Source organism: Centrocercus urophasianus, unplaced genomic scaffold, assembly GCF_019232065.1.
Source record: "Centrocercus urophasianus isolate 14NV4802_14NV808 unplaced genomic scaffold, USGS_Curo_1.0 seq_16, whole genome shotgun sequence".
NCBI lineage: Eukaryota > Metazoa > Chordata > Aves > Galliformes > Phasianidae > Centrocercus > Centrocercus urophasianus.
Window position 1 is genome coordinate 3477060 of NW_024884711.1, and position 17376 is coordinate 3494435.

Consider the following 17376-nt stretch of genomic DNA (forward strand, 5'->3'; position numbering starts at 1 on the left):
ATCGCCATTACTGAGACATGAGCTAAACAGTTTTCAACTGACCCCTGGCAAGTTCAAAGCACTCAAAATTTTTCATTTTCAGCTGCAGTTGATTCTGCAGGTACCAAAGTTCAAGAGCTTATGGTACCAAACTGCAGAGGGAAGCAGGCTTCAGTGATGCTTCCCTCACAACTTTCACATCTTTCAGCATTTCTTAATAAAGCACGCAGTATTTATCCTACTCAGACACTTCCACATAATCACAGAAAATGCTTTTGTTTTTTTTCATGCAAATCTTAGAACTACTTCTGCCACTTTTATTTCCATGGAGGGAATGGCTGTGGAGGAGTTGAACAATTGATTATCCATAAAATTTGAAATTCAAATTGTTCACGTTGGACAATCTAATTATCCATTAAATAAATATTAGTGAAGTAAAGGTAAGTGCATAATTTTGTATACAGAAGGACACCTGAAAGGTGAGGATACGGATGGCTAATTTGGCAAGCAAACACTAATCAGCAACTATTGTGGAAAAAGTATTGGGATAAACAGTACTGACTAGATGATGTTGGTAAAGTGAAACCCACAGACAGACTGATAATTAATATCACCTGCCAATCGAGAAGATGAATTCCCATTTGTTTTTCAAGAATTGCTATTTTTTCTCTTAAGCCAATGGAAATCACATGGCTTTTTTGCTTTTGTTTTTCTCCTGTAGATGGTATCAGCTAGATTCAAACACATACGAAGAAGACACAAATGCTTTGACTGAAAAATGCTGTAAGCTATCCTCCTTCCAGACAACACCAGGTGACAACAGCTACAGCTGTTGAGTCATTTGTTTTCTTGGAGAGTAAAGTAACAAAAGCGAAACTTGTGAAATGGGCAGAAAGTACAATTAATTTGTTTCTCTGCAAATAAAAGCCATAGGGTATCAGGAAAGTAGAGCCAGACATCAGGGTACCTCAAAACAGCATGAGTAAGGGATCAGGCCAGTTTATCACACTAAACTCATCATGTGGAAACTGGATAGCTCTCAGCAAGACACAGAAATAGCAGAGTTAAACAAGGTGAGAGGACTCAAGCTTAGTGAAGTCCCTGAAAATAGTTGATCTTGCCTTGAAACAGAGGAACAGATCTCAATTTTTAAAAAACTATTATTTTTATTACACTATGCTACAAATTAAAGGATATTAAACCTCTCTGGAAATACTCCCACTTGTCCTGACTGCAGCTTTTAAAGGATTTAAATTTATTTGATTTACTTTAAGCTTCCTAATTTTCCTTCTGCAGACATACCTCTAGACATTTGAAAACACGAGTGTGTATGAAATGTCTCTCATGGAAAGAGACTGTAGATAAGAGCTTTAAAATGAAGCCTAAACAGTCTAAGTTTTCAAGTGAGCTTTATAGTCGAACACGTACAAAACCTGTAGTTACACTGAAACCCTGGGTGTATTTGGAATTATTATTTTTTAATCACACATTAACCTTTCAGAATTAGTGAAAGAGTTTTCTCTCATCTTCTCAGTTCACTGGGATCTAAAACATTTGTTATATACTCCATTTAGAAGCTTTTCAGAGTGTAATCTATCACCCTGAAAAACGTTAGTGGTAGGAGTACTGGGTAAAAAATCATTTAATTTATAAAGATTGATGGATGAATTTGCTAGTAATCACACACTAACTGAAAAGAAGAGATCAGGCATTAAAAAAACGGCTTGGTGTAAAATGTAAACATGAATATAATAAGTCTTCAGTGACTGAGGGGTCTGGAAGGATCCATTTTCATTTATCTTGAGTACATCAATACCTCAGTAGTTGAGACAAGTTATTTGTTCTTTAGTGAACAGTGAAATTAGAGGAAGTAAATACTGCTTACGATGTCTACTCAGACCCTCCTGAATTTTTCAGTTTTTCATTACATCAGCATTACTAACATCTTGCTCATGTTCTCTCCAAATAAACACGTTACATTTCTGTTGAAGCCTACTGAAAAGTCGACTTATTTTTGAATTACTTTCCCAGGTGAATACACAGTCTAAACTGGAACCTTTAGCAAGCATCATGTATTTTAGCAAATATAGCATATGTCATTTACAGAACTGAAAAGTTTTGACTACACTAACAAGTAGATCAACTCAGCTATATGGTTATCCTAAAAACATCTGAGACCATAATCCAAGAAGATGCTGTCTTTTCTCGCCTGTAGACTTTACTCCATTGTCTTAATTGTTGACATAGTAAAAAAAAATCCCCTCTGTAATAATTACCCTTGAAATATTTGACAAGTGATCATTTCCATTGGAGACATTCTTATTCTGAAGGTGAATCCCCTCTTTGGATGCTGACCATTAATACATGTCTGTGTTTACTCTTTTTTATTTAACTTAATCTGCAACAGGAGTGGGCACATTGCTTCCAAGGCACCCATGGCCATGAACTGCCACCATCTTTTCTCCTTTCATTATGCTATGTCTCTACATGATGGGCAGTGACTCAACACAGCACTGGCTTTCTGCTTTGTTCCATCCACATACAGTTCAAAAGCTCTTTGTTAGCCTAGGTCTCTCAGACTATTCTCTAACAGCTTCCTTTAAATTATTAGGTACGCTGTTTATTTTCTTGTAGTAGGAATACAATTCCACACTTCCTTTGGACTGATTTTCACTTTCCTAGCTTATCTCCCTGCTGACTCACAGCTTGATTCTGCCAACTCATAGGCACTGCTGATGTTCAACTAGGTTTGAATTAACACCTTCACCTAGATGATTAGTGATGCTGACACTATTGCTAAAATGGCAGCTACAATTACCTAAAACTGGAGAAAAGACAACAGAAACCACAATAATGTCTTGAAGCATGGAAGAACATTTCTTTCCAGTATAGTTACTGACTGGGCTGCATCTTTCGTTAAGCATTTCTCTCTTCCCTCCATCCTCCATAACAACTGCAAGAACAGTAACAAAAAATAATGGCCTGTGTGCAACACTTGCAGGCACTTCCACCAATACGATTTTATCAGGTCATTAAGACCCACCCACATGTACGAATTCTGCCTTCAAATAGACTCCCAACCTTTTTTCATGTCTCTCACTGGAGCCATGCTATGAATAAAGATTTTGCCTCATGGTAGCTACAGAGTCTCTAGGAGGTGGGAATCTAAAAAGAGCCAGCTCAAATTAATGATGACAAAATTCATTCAGGTGAAAAATCCTTCAACCTGTATCATTTCTCCCAGCCTTTCCAAGAATTTGTACAATCTCACTTTTGCATATCACTTTGCCAGTACAACTTTCCCAAAGAGCTAGAGGTGGAAGTAACTTCAATGAGTGTATGCCTTGTCATTATCACAGTATTTACAGTTTTCCCCATTTCTTCATTTGCAGAGGCAGAAACAAGAAGAAGCAAATGTTGAGCAATGACAAGTACCAATGACAGATCGCTTCCAAGTAATGCGGGCCCTTACTGGCAGCTTTGGGCCCTTAAGTGCTACAGAAGAATCATCAGACAGAGAAGAAAATTGACAAAGTGAAGATGATTGCTATTTGTGATACAGAAAGCAAATAGGAATCTGTTGCTAAAAGTCTCTTTCAGCAAACACAGACTAAGGGTTTTTTTTGCCAGCTGGCTGAACAAAGACAGATTGCTATTTTCAGGTTATTAAATCATGACTTGGTTGTTAAACTGAAGAACAGCTGTAAGGAAAGATGCAGCATAAGATGTATAAAGGGTCCTCTCATCACTTCTTAGGCAAGCTCTTTGGAACTCCAGTCTGCTTCTGTTTTGATACAGAATCTCAGAGCGCTGTTGTATAGCCGTATTTTCTTGAACTTTGATACAAAAGCTAATAAAAAAAAAACAGTACCTTTGGGCCTGTAGACTTGGAGAGCTTTCCTTGCTTCTCCTTTCAGCCTACAATGCTCATACTCACAGTACTTCTACCCAAATTTTTGTTGCTCCCATTTTGCGACAGCACAGAGGGCCCCACAGCCAATCTATTAGAACCTTATAAGCAATGCATTTATGGGAACTAATCAGCCATTAGAGTCAAGCCTCCTTTTTACTGGTATAAATCCAAAAGAAACATTCAAGATATAAAAGTGCTTTCACATTGATTACTTTGCATTGATTAATGCATCACAGTGTTTGCATGCATTACTACCCCTATTACTCTTTTTGTTTTTAAGACTCTCTCATACTACCTGACTTGGCATCTGAAACCAGCCAAGTGTTGCATCTAAGTCCAAAAGAGTAATAAGGGATTCATACTGAGAGTAAGTCAGTGCCGCAGTCAAGTTGTGTTGTGACTGGGGAAGGGGAGCATGGTATAGCTGCCCTGCCCAGCAAACTGAACTGCTAAGGCTGGTAAGGGAACTTGCAGTGGAGGAACTACTATTTCTCAAGGCTTTGCTTAGCTTTCTGTAAGAGAGAGCCCCTGTTTGCCCTATGCATGCTATGAGTAGCCCACAAACTACCATGCCGTATTCTACATCAGGATTTCCCACCTGTCTATTCTGATGCAAAAAAGCTGCTGCCCTGCCTCCCTCCTCAGCAGACCAAGACCGTTGTACTTTCATAATACACAGGCATGGGCAGCAGGGCCTGACCTCCACAAGCCCACTTCCACACAGGTATCTGAAAAAGATGGACTTTTTGGAACAGTGACAATTTGGAGATGAATGGCGTGCATGTGCATCCTTGCATTCCTGAAGAAAATAATGAAAGTTGCTGCAAGCTCAGAAGATACTTATTTTGCCTTCAGTAACTCTCCAATGTATTATGATGCAGGAGGAAAGTCCCTGTATGCACCATATCTGGGGTACGGACACGGATAGCAGCCAATAGACACACCGTTAGCACAGTGGCCCTACACCAGCCTACAGATAAAAAGGCAACTCCTCCTTACATCTCCTTTCAGAGAGTTTCTGCCTCACCACTAACAATAGAACAAGTATTAATAATGAGAGAACACAGCTTCACAGAGACACTAAACTAGTCCGGGTGAAAATCCTGCACCCAGTTTACCCATCACCAGGATGAGGACTCACCACTCGGCCCTCAGATGACCAATGCATGACAGTGTTCAGCAAGTGGCTGTGAAGTAAGCTCAGAAAAACATAAACACTGATACGATCCCCCATCAGTCTTTTCTTTGTAACAAACAGTCTCAGATCTCAGACTTTCCTCATGAGGGAAGTGCTCCAGACCCCTCACCATTTTTGCAGCCCTCTGCTGGACTCTCTCTGGAAGTTCCTTATTGTTCTTGGACTTAGGAGCCCAGAACTGGACACAGTGTTCCAGGTGTGGCCTCACCAGGGTAAAGAAAGTAGAGAGCGAGAAGAACTCCCTCCCTCGAACTGCTGTCCACATTCTTTTTAATGCACTCCAAGATACCATTGGCTTTCTTGGCCACAAGGACACACTGCTGACTCATGGTCACCCTCTGTTTTCCACCAGGACTCCTAGGTCCTTCTCCACAGAGCTCCCTTCCAGCAGGTCAGCTCTGACCTGTACTGATGCATGCAGTTATTCCTCCCCAGGTACAAGACCTTACCACTTGCTACTGTTGGACCTCATCAGGTTCCTCTCTGCCCAACTGTCCAGCCGGCCCAAGTCTCACTGAATGGCAGCACAGCCTTCTGGTGTGTCAGCCATTCCTCTCAGCTTCATATCATCAACAAACTTATTGAGGGTGGACTTTACCCCTTCATCCAGGCTGTTGATGATGTTGAACAAGACCAGACCCAGTACCAAACCCTGAGGAACACCACTAGCTACAGGCCTTCAACCACACTCTGCACCACTGATCATAACCCTCTGAGCTCTGCCAGTCAGACAGTTTTCTATCCACCTCACTTTCCACTCATCTATCCCACGCTGCCTAAGCTTATCTATGAGGACGTTATGGGAGACAGTGCTAAAAGCCTCGCTGACATCAAGGTAAAGAACATTCACTGCTTTCTCCTCATTTACTCAGGTGGTCATGACATCACAGGGGACTACTGGATTGGTCAAGCATGATTTTCTCTTGGTGAATCCATGTTGCTACTCCTGATAACCTTTTTTTCTTCCACTTGCTTGGAGATGACATCCAGAATAAGGTGTTCCATGTATGCCATCAGTGCTGCAGAGGCACTTGAGAGATGTGGGTTACCAGAAGTGTTGTGAACCTTGGTTAAATGATGCTTGAAAGCACTGAAGACATTAGGAGTTAGATGTGAGGAAAGACTGCTGGACAACCCCAGCTTATTCACCTATAAAAGCAGCCTGGACCAGGCGAGGAATGCATTAGGGGATTCTGCTTTTCAGATCATCTTCAGCACAAATTCTTCAGAAAGATGGCAACATGGAATTGTGGTAACAAAGACAATTACAGATTTTTGCTAGGAAGTTAAAAGCAAAGAAGCACTAGAATTTAAATTCCTTTTGGGCTAAATAAATAATGAACTTCTTAACTTTATTTTTTGAATACTTCCTTCAAAAACAGAAAAAACAGGAGGCATGGTATTAATAATTTGATTTAAACTCTACTTTAAAATTGTATCTATAATTGGATAAGAAATTCGGCTTTTTCAAGTGTATGCTTTGATAATAGGCCAGAAAGTCATCTGTGCATTTTACTTCTTGACAGTAATCACTTTCAATATTCTGTAAAGGTACCCAGGAGACAAGTAGAGATGTTTGGTAGTGAACAGAAAAACATTATCAGTCTTCAAGAAGACAGTAAAAATTACTGATCTGTGACATCTCACATGTTCAAGTCAATTAAATATGATTAACGACTACCTGGGCTGGTGTGTATGGTGCTCTTGATATACACAAGGAAAAAGGACTGTGGATATTTACTCACCCTCCTCCTCCATATTCATCTGCAGATGTGTCCTGTAGTTCAAATACACATTCAAAAAATGGTTTGGGGATAAGGAAGGAATTGCTGAAACCCCAGAACCGATAGAGGCTTTGCAAGTTTCCTGCTGCCTGCAAATCTGCTAAACCTTTGCCAAGGCAGGAAAAAAATCAAAATAATATTTTGGAGAATATCCTGGAGAATATTTTTAACATTGTCTTTCTGATTTTACAATGAGCACCACGCCACACTGGCAACAGAAAGAAGAAGAGGTTCTGCCTACCTGAGCAGGTGGTGGTGGCTGTTGCACAAAGCCCTGGGGTGGCGGTGGTGGCTGCAGCACTTGCTGGGACACTGGTGGACCTGAACCTGTAAAGCCTCCTGGGGGAAGCTGTTGAGTTGGGGAAGCCATGATGTAACCCGTCTGCTGGGCAGGCTGCTGTAGAATGGGTGACGGGTAGACAGGACCAGAAGGCGATTCGGGGTTGTCTCCAGATGACTGACGACTTAAGCTCATCTGGTTAAACTGGGTGGTCATGTCATCTCGCTGCAGGGCAAAAGTCAGTAGAAAACGATGTAGACATGATGTCTGCAGTAGAGTTTAAGCAAATCAGCAAAGCAAAATAGGTTCAAACAGAGCATGAGGGGAAAACTAGTTGCTCAGCTGGAATAGGTGCCAAACTTTGCAGAGATATCTAGAAAGAATGGAGGCAATTAAAATGAAAATGACTTTAAATGCTCTGACAAAGGGTGCAAGGTGGTTGGCATCGCCTGACACAAAAGCCAATTATTTTGGCTTTTACCCTCCCCATGTCCTTCTTTTTTTTCCCCCAAATGTCAGTGAACTTTACAGTGTTCAGAAGATGACATTTTCAATAAAAAGGGCATGAAAGTAACTTTATGGTGAATACCTTTTCGCCAAACACAAAATTCCTCATCCAAAGACATGGTGGTAATTTCACCTGTTTTTCAAAATGATCCCAACAGGAATTCACGTGCAGATCTTTTCCTTTTTGGACCGTTTTGATAATCCAAGGTTGCAAACATAGAGAAGGTAAAAAAGCTAAGCTTTTGGTTCTTATTTCAAAACTTCTAATGCAGCGTTGGAAAGAAACAAGTTTTATTTGACTGCAGAGGGGAAAAAAAGTCTATAGTAGGATGAACATACCGCGTTAAGTCAATGGACCTAGGTCTTGCTACATGCTGGTAATGATAGAAGGATTCTAGACAGTACCTGTTCAGTCTTGCAAAAAGATTCGTTGAAAATCAGTTCTCAAGTTTATTTCATGAAGGTCAAAGATTTATAAACGTTGATCTGTGCCTCTTCATTTGTGCCCAGATTACAAGACTTTCAAATGTCCAAGATAAAAGTGTATTTTATATAGTAATACACCCCTCATAAAACTATCTAGTGTGCTAATATGCAGATTTCTTATTCCCCCCCCTCAGGGATGGGCAATAAGCAATGCAAAAATCATTTATATTTAAAACATCAATTTTGTTTTATAAATGATTGATTGTCTTTGATTATGTTGACATTCCTGTGGCGTTTACTCTCCAAAGCCATCCTGCACAATGTATTTATCTGCAGGAAACTTCAGAACAGAAAAACATGGCTTTTTGTGGTAAGCACAGCAGCAAGCACTTGCTCCACAGCCTCACCCTTCTGCTCTGCAGAAGGATAATATGGGCAATCATTTTAAACACTCTTGTCCAGAGCTTCACGGGGCATAAGAAAGATTGCTATTACCTTTAGTGGCACTCTCCATCCATATTCAGACACATAAGTGGTCTATCTGAAGTCATTTCTTTAAAAAGGTAAGATATTTGTTACCTGGATGGCAAATGACTATAAGCACATTCAATGAGAAACTTCGTTTTGTCTGGAATGTCTTTGGATTTGCACAACAATTTGTACATTGTGCATACAATGTACATTAAATAGACACACTCTGTATTTGATAAAACTAACAATTTCATGAAGAAGGGGAAGTTTGCCCATTAAGATAGTCTAACTTGGCTTTTTATGTTTTAGTGCTTATCATGAGAACAATCTGAGATGCACGGGAGATACTTTTCAAGGAAATTATCACTGAGATATCCAACTTCTGTTCAGCACCAGACATGTTTTCTCATCCTTTAAGTGGTACTGTTCATCTACCAGGCATTAGGAATACTATTCTACCTGCAAGGATCCATTCAGCTTTGTTTCCATCTTTTACTATAACTAGGTGACATCTCCCCCTTGAGACAAATCGGTCATAAACAAGATTACCAGGGAAAACAACAAGAAAAAAAAAAAAAGATCTTGCAGTGCCTCTTAAAACGTCAGCTTTATTTTACAACAGTATAATCTTAGCCCTGGAAGCACCAAACCAGATTCAGACTCCAGAAGTGCACTCTGTTTATTTTTATTATACATGGGCCATTAGTGTTTAGCGGTGATGCACGATAGCATCACACCTTTGGCAGATGGCTCACCAATACTCTGCTTTTTAAGTGCTCTGGTATGATCAGGGAATAAATCTAGGCAGTAGATTTAATATACTGATAAAATAAAGGATTTCCTAGAGGTCTTCTCCAGCTGCAGGCAGAAAATGGGGACAATATCCAAATCTCAAATACCCTTGAGGCTTCAAGGTTTCCTTGAGGCTCCTACTAACTAAGTAGACAGCCCTGCTCCAAACTTCATCGGCCAGGTTGGATAGCAAAAACCAGTGGAGACATTCTTACAAAATGCCTGTCAGTGCTTAAAAATGTTAAGGCCCAGAGGGATTTAATTGGATCTGTCCTGGGGGAAGCCCTTGCAGTCCTCCCCAGATGCCCTGGGCATGCTCATGCTCAACATACCCACTTCAAGGAAAGAAAATACAAAAGTCTTTAGTACCACAGAAAACTGTTGCGTTGGAGAGACTGGCAGGAGGTGCTGGGGAGGATAAGAAACTGCTGGATATTGGACTGACTGAGAAGATGGCTGCATTGCCTGAACAGGCTGCAAAATAAACACAGTGAAAGACAATAAATACAACCCACTTAGAAAAAGAGATAACAACAACAACAAACTCTGTTTCTGAGAACAAAGGTCTCAAACACAGCTCTGAAAATGCAGATGACTCATCGCCAGAAGAGAACAAGAGGTCAGGTACTGTGATTTTAGTCCTCATTTTATCTTTCCACAAACAATTCTTTAGTACAGACTTTTCTCCTTATGTTCTTATATTTGGTGGCTGCTAGATGAAGTAAAGCCACAGCTACACCTTTTTATTACTGATGGGAAGCAAAGCCAAATTATAATTTTATATTTAATTTACAGAGATAAAATGGAAGAGCAGCACAGTGTAAGTTTACATTTGGATTTTGCTGATAATGACTGATTTAACTCAGTGTGTCATAGCCAAAGGAATAATGATTGTAGAGCTGCTTTGGCAGAACATAATAGCTAGCAAAATTAGCAAAAACCAGGCTGCAAATTAATGACAGAGACAGGTCTGTCAGCTCAGAGCAGATGTTTACCTAAGTGAAAAAACAATTTTCTACAGCACTGTTGCCCTGGAACAACTTTACTATTTCTTTTATTTTAATCTCGTTAAACTTGACTCTTACAGAGGTTTGGAACCACCACCTTCTTCTATAACTGCTGAGACCAAATGAAGAAAGGAGAGCCACAAACATCAGTGCAACCACAGTAACATCAAAGCAACAGCAGTGATTTTAAACGTCTCTCGGGATAACCTGGGATGAAACTGTGCCCAATTGTAACAACACAAAAAGTACAGTGGATCTTGGCTGCTCTTAGAGCAAGTAGGATATCACATCCTTGCTGGAGTAATTCCCTTTGTCTGCCCTGTAGTCCACCCTGAATAAACAGATACGCAGTGTACAGTTTGAACCAGACCCAAAGTCTGCTGCCTGTGCTTACCCATCGCTGGCCATATGCCATGGCCATCCAGGGCCCAGGGAGAAGAAGCACCATGGCACTAAGCCTAAACTCCTCTGCTATTTCTCTCTACTGCTGCAGCTCCAGAGCTTCTAGCTCATAGTACGGTCATGGCCAGAGTATGGGGCAAGGGCAGAAGATAACAGGAGATCTTTCTGGGGGCTAGGGCTGCAAGAGAGCTACCTACAGAACAGGCCTGATGTAACTGGAATGGGAGCGTCAGCAGGGTCCCAAGCTGTACTTGAATTTTTGAACTCAACCCCACTGCTGTGGAAAGGACAGGAAAAAGTCCAAAGCTGTTCACACAGCATCAGAATAAATTTATGCGTGATGGGCCAGAGCCATGGAGAAAGCATAGGGCCCTTGAAGATCCACCAAGTAGTAATGTTTTCTATGTTTGCAGTCCAAATTCCCCACCTTCTCCTCCCACACTATCCTTCTGGTTGGGTTCCAGTTCTGCCCTCAGCTTGGCAGACTATACCCCAGGAATGATGGTGACAAAAATCTCCAACCCCATTTGGTATGTGTAAATATTCTGCATATAGTGTACCTACATTGCATGCCTCAATTCTCATACCAAAGGAGGAGAAATCCATAACGAGAATAGTAATCTAAAATTCTTTTTCACAGTCTATTAGCATTAGGGATCAAACTTGCTAAGTGTAGCTGTTAGTATAGTATAAGCCTACACATGGATAAAAATAGAGAAAATGTGCAGAGTAATTAAACATTAGGAAGGAGAAACCATTAATATACATTCACCTTTACTTTCAAAGCTATGGAAGGGTGGCTGGTAAAGAGTGAATATAGATCTGTGCTCCCACGCCTCCACTTTCAGCAATTTGTACTGAACTACAGATTACACTAGTCTGAAAATGAATGCTTCAGCTTCTATTTGCACGGCAGTTTTTCCAAAAGAAATTTAAAGACTATATAGATATACATCAACTAGCTTAATAGTACTTTTCAAAATGAAAACCATCCTTTAGATGGAATTTGAAAGGGAACTTTATTTCTCCAGCTGTTTCATCCACATTGGAAATACACGGTTTTCTTCAAAAGAAAAGAACAGAAAGCATTTTGTCTGGTTGCAGCCTTCCCTCCCCTAATCCTTTGGTTATCCTCCATATCCCTGAGAGCTTTGTTTCTTTGTCCAGTGGGCAGCACACCTACCTGTGTGACAAGGTGACTTGCCATTTGCTGCTGAGGCTGTTGAACCTGCTGAGGCTGCTGGGATGAAGGCTGTTGCTGAGACTGTCCCACCATCTGGCTCCTCATTGTCGGCTGGCTGCTGGGAGGATTGTATATTGCCGGTGTCCCATCAGGATTTACAAAGGGTTGACCTGAAACAAAACACACTTCCTTTGCTGAACATTTAAAAAAAATGACTGTTTTCTGTATGAAATCACATCAGCTTGCTCCAACTGATCACTAATTGACCTGCTACAACAGTAAAGTGATTGTTTTTCTCATTACATTATCAGCCATCTATTTTTTTGCAGGCAAGGCAGATAACTGATATTTGTTTTGGCAGTACCCGCAGGGAGTAAGTAAAAGGTTGCCATGACTATAAGATGATTCAGGTGCTTTGGTTACTGGAAATCATTCAGTGATGAATCAATTAGTACTAAGACTGAACTCTGGAACAAACACTGAAAGCAGAGGATATTCATGTACATTTTACATCTGTACAGTGGAGGTTAAATCATAGAATCCAAGAATGGCCTGGGTTGCAAAGGAGCACAGTGCTCATCCAGTTCCAACCCCCTGCTATGTGCAGGTCGCCAACCAGCAGCCCAGGCTGCCCAGAGCCACATCCAGCCTGGCCTTGAATGCCTCCAGGGATGGGGCATCCACAGCCTCCTTGGGCAACCTGTGCCAGTGCCTCACCACCCTCTGAGTGAAAAACTTCCTCCTAATATCTAACCTAAACCTCCCCTGTCTTAGCTTAAAACCATTTCCCCTCGTCCTATCACTATGGATCCTCGTGGATGCAACTGTAGAATGTATGCAACCACTCTTGACACACCGTACTTCTCAGACATACAAGAAAAAAACCTTTGTTACTAATTTATTTACACACTGTAGTAACAGCACTGTTCTTTAGAGAGTGGTGCCCTACTACAGGACGCAGCCCCAAAGGTCATCAGGGAGGAAACAGTTAATATATCTACGAAAATCTCTCATATAAGAAAAAAATTCTAGCCCAATTTTTCCTAAAGGCAGTAGGCGGTACGTATGTAACAGGTGCTGAACTCTTTTTGCTTCAGATACAACAAAATAAAATATTAAAAAATTATCCTTGCCCAAGTCACTGCCATACAAAAAAAAACAAAAAAAAAAAGAAAGAGTTTTCCTCTGTAGGCAGTATTTTTCCTTGACCTCAGTTCTGTTCAATTCTAACAGAAATTCATAAATCAATTTAATTACATATGCATACTTAAGAAAAAATAAATTCTAGGCACAAAGTGATGACAATGAATATGTAGGAAAGTGAAGTAGGAATATCTGAGATGAAATAGGAGATTTGGAGGAATGTGGTTACTTTGAGTAAGAGAAATAAAGAGCTTGTGTTTTTTATGCCTCCCCTGGTACAGGCAATGCCTCTGCCTATTCCATCTATTCATTGCTCAGTGCTTTTTTGTTCCTTCCTCTTACAATTGTGATCAGAATCACAGGAGAAGAGCCAGATGAAGAAACCTTGCCTTCCCTCACCAAAGTACGAGCATTTTCTGGATTAAGTCATATTCACAGTGGGAAAATGAGGGAAAGATCAAAGAGAGTGGAAGGGAGGCATGGGTCAGTTGTGTGCATTAGATGGTTTCCTGATAGTTGCTTTGAAGATCCTGGGTGAAAAATGGCATGGAGAGAAACATTTGTGGCTTTTTTTCCTCCTTAACTTGGGAGTCTCGGGCTGCAGAAGTATTTTTACTAATGAGCAGCATTAATCTTAATCACATCCAGCTGGTGTCTCCTTATAGGTTCGGAAGATTCAAGGCCCACCAAAGAGAAAGAGGTAGTGACAGGGGAAGTTTAGTTAAACGTGACCTTCTTATGAACCAACTGTGAATTTGCTGGCAAACAACACAGCACAAAGCTGCAAAGAATAAACACCTGTAACAGAAACACCACAGACTGCTGTCCAAAGGCAAAACCAATACAGAAGAGGCTTAGAGAGAAAATGAATCCAAAAAGCAGTAAGTGGGCTACTGGGAACTGGACTGGGTGAGCAAGGTAAGAGGCTCCTGAAGCATGTGGCAAGCACTGAAATGAAGCCTTAAAGAAGGCTTCATTTATAGTGACTCAGAGAAGGAGGACAGGACCAGAAGAGAAAAGGTCTGGAAATGCTTATAAAGATATAAAGAAGACCTTTTAAGAAGAAATTTTGAAGTAGGTAATGAAAAGGAGAGGTCAGATGCCAACATGGAAGACATATGTAAGTGATGAACTGTGGCCTTAATAGAAGGGCAAAGATTTTGATGCCATCTGAAGGAGTAAGAATTAAATGTAAATGCTCTTAAATGGTGAAAGGGGTTAAGTCAGAGAACATGTCAAGAGGAATCCTTTAAAGGGTAAAGCTGGTGAGGCAGGTGAAATGGAGAGTAAAAGAGCACAGCTGCATAAACAGTCCCTACCCAAAGCTTCTCTATCTGGGGAAGGAGACAGCTGAACTGAAAAAGTGGAAAGAAACTGTGAATATGTAGAAGCGTGAGGTGCCAACACCTGAGAAGGAGCTGAGCAGTGTAATGAAAGCAGGGAGGTGCTGACAGCATCTGTGGATGCCATTAGAGGCTTGCCATCAGTGACTGTGTAGTGTGAAAGGAAGCAAAGATCTTAAAGGGCATGGTGTTAGGATCCAAAGAGAGAAGACAGGAAGTAACCACTTTCTAAAAGGAGAATAAAGAACTAAAGAATGATGATACACAGAAAAAGAATCTATTCATTACAGGAAACAAAGCTCCTTTTTCCTTTTCTTTAAACTGTCTTCTCTTCATCTATGTTTCTGACAGCATCCATCACTTTGATAGTTGAGCACAGCATCCAGCAATCTCTATGCCTCCTCCCTATGGAGCCTCTTTTGTAGTGTTACTGTAATAAGATGCAAAGATTTTGAGTCCAAAGAGTGGAAAATTTGTAGCATGTATTTTGCTGCATGTTAAAAACACAGCAGATGCTACAGTACACACTGGCTTCCAGCACAGGTAGCAGTGTGAAGCTATACATTTGAATCAGTAATTTCAGTCCTTGTAAGAATCTGCTCCTTGCATTTCCTTTAGTATGCATATATTTATTTACAGATAAGCTACAGAAATAAGACATGCAGACTGAAAAAAAATTAGAATTACACGTACATAAAAACCACTCACACTGTGAATATTAAACATCCAGACATGGAACTTGGTTATGCCCCTGCAGACAATGAGGCACACCAAAGAAAAGACCAGGCACTCTGATCTAGAGGCAGCACTGACAAGCATTATGCCTGTAGCAGACACAGACTCCCTAGGTAGCAAGGAAAAATATGAGCTTGCTGGTGCAAACTGCTGAACTGCCAAAGCTGATGCAGGGTATGTTTCTCTTAAACACCTCTGATAGCTTGCAAGTGTGGTGAGCTGCAACCTTTATCCTTGCTATAGCCAGGAATGGGTACAACCTCTGAGCCATCGGTTTGACTGGCGCAGCAGTGATTCTTCCCACTTGTTTCAGCACTAGCATTTGAATTATAGATGGACTTCTGCCTAGGCCTGATGGGTTTTGTATGAAATCACACAAAATACCTTCGTCTGTACTATCCTGAAACTCTGATGTTGCAGATAGTACTCTCAGCTTCCAGCACAATGGAAATAAGTTCATAAACATGGGTTTTGTAGAATACCTACCTTCCATTCAGTTCTCTCCCATAATTTGACTTGCTAAGAAATGTCTAAAAACTCCACGTATGATGCTGAAATTAGGCTCTCATATAAAACATATCATAACTTAGGAACAACTACACAAACATTAAAAGCTTTAGAAAAGTAAATGCATGCACAGGTTAATAAATCAGCTCTGTCTGGAAAGAACTTAGCACTTAGAACTTAACTTCTCCCTGATCACACATATGCTGATAGGTACTGATTATCTCCAGATATTTCTATCTCTATATGCCCAAGTAAAGCTTGGTTTGACAGTTTTTCAGGAGTGATTTTCTTAAATGCAGCAACTTTCATTTTTTCTCGATTCCATTCTAACTCAACACTATTAGTAGTGGACTCACAGATCAGCTCTACACATTTGCACCCAAAGACTGGAAGGCAGAGGTGTAATATACATAAAGTACTGGTTGTAAGTAATAATCCCTAAATGAAAAGCTTTTGAATGCTCCATTGAGGACTTAGAAAAAAACCTTCTAGAGTTCAACTCTGAGCCCCCTGTTTAATGAAAAAATTCAGTGCACTGTATGCTTTGTTATTTTAATCCCAGCATAACTCAGCTAAGGATGACAGCACAGCTAGTCACGGTCACTGAAACAGTGCAAATCACTGAAGAAGCATCACAGTCTCAACCTCCCTGAACCTTTTTAATGCTGTCAGTATAATACTGTGGGGAGTAAAAGCGTAACATTATCTTGACTTCATCTGGACCAAGGGAGGAACAAATTGCCTTAAGACTTTCAGCAAGCACTCAAGTTCAAGCTGAGTGGCTTCTAAAACGCTTGGATGACAGAAAATGCCTAGTTAAAACTTCAGTTCTAAGTACCAGAACAACACAGAATTGAGATTACAACTTTTTTCTCAGAGCTCCCTGTTTACATACAATTGCTAATCACATAGCTCGGGTAAGAAAATTAACTCAGCAGTGCTATTTCAAATGCCTTTTGAAATTCTTCTATTACTAAGTACAACCTCTAGAACTTTGAGCATCACACTGTACTTGCACCATACCTCAGCATGCTTGATATGGAAGAGTATCTGTTTCTACTAAAGTTTATGGACCCTCAGAGGATTCACAGCCAAGGAGTGCCAGGATTTCACAAGATGAATACCCTGCATGAGCACTATGTTTTGCATTATTTCCCACCAGAAAACCTCTCTACAAACAAGAATTGTGCTGAGTTCCCAGGTGACACGAATAACACTGAAATACACGTGGCAGGAGCACACTGGACTGACCTGTGTGTGGGTTGAGCAGGATACTGCCAGGAGGTATCCCTGCAGCTTCAAGTGGAAGAATGATATAGCTGGTGTTGCTGGGAGCCACCTGGCCACTCATCCCGTTCTCAGGGTAGGACACGCTGCCCGAATTGCTGGCAGTCAACCCGGGGACAAGAGGTGCACTTTGGAGAGGCTGATGTATTCGTGACAGGGATCCTGAGGAGCCAGCACTGCTGGAAGACTCTGAGCCTAAAAGAGAGATGGAACCGCAGTTATGAGAAACCCAGGCTCCCACCAGACATGTCTCATCTACAGGGACAAACATAAGCAGTAGTGCATGCCCAGCTGGCAAGAGTAGGGTTTTTTTTTCCCTCCCCATCGAGCTCAGTATTCAGATTAATTTCTACAATTCAGAAGTTTCAAATTCAACCAGATAAAACAAATGTACTAACACACACCTGTGACTGGGAGGA

The 17376-nt window shown here is 40.8% G+C and overlaps 1 protein-coding gene across 1 annotated transcript in view; it reads right to left on the reverse strand.

Moving 5' to 3' along the window:
• The window catches only part of ARPP21 (cAMP regulated phosphoprotein 21), a 100670-nt gene that overhangs the window by 36770 nt on the left and 46524 nt on the right, over positions 1 to 17376 (reverse strand). The window contains exons 16-19 of the mRNA XM_042817506.1: positions 16922 to 17152; positions 11943 to 12112; positions 9720 to 9824; positions 7116 to 7379 (exon numbers count right to left, since the gene is read on the reverse strand). Coding sequence (XP_042673440.1) covers positions 7116 to 7379; positions 9720 to 9824; positions 11943 to 12112; positions 16922 to 17152 — 770 coding nt within the window. The remainder of the gene's footprint in view (positions 1 to 7115; positions 7380 to 9719; positions 9825 to 11942; positions 12113 to 16921; positions 17153 to 17376) is intronic.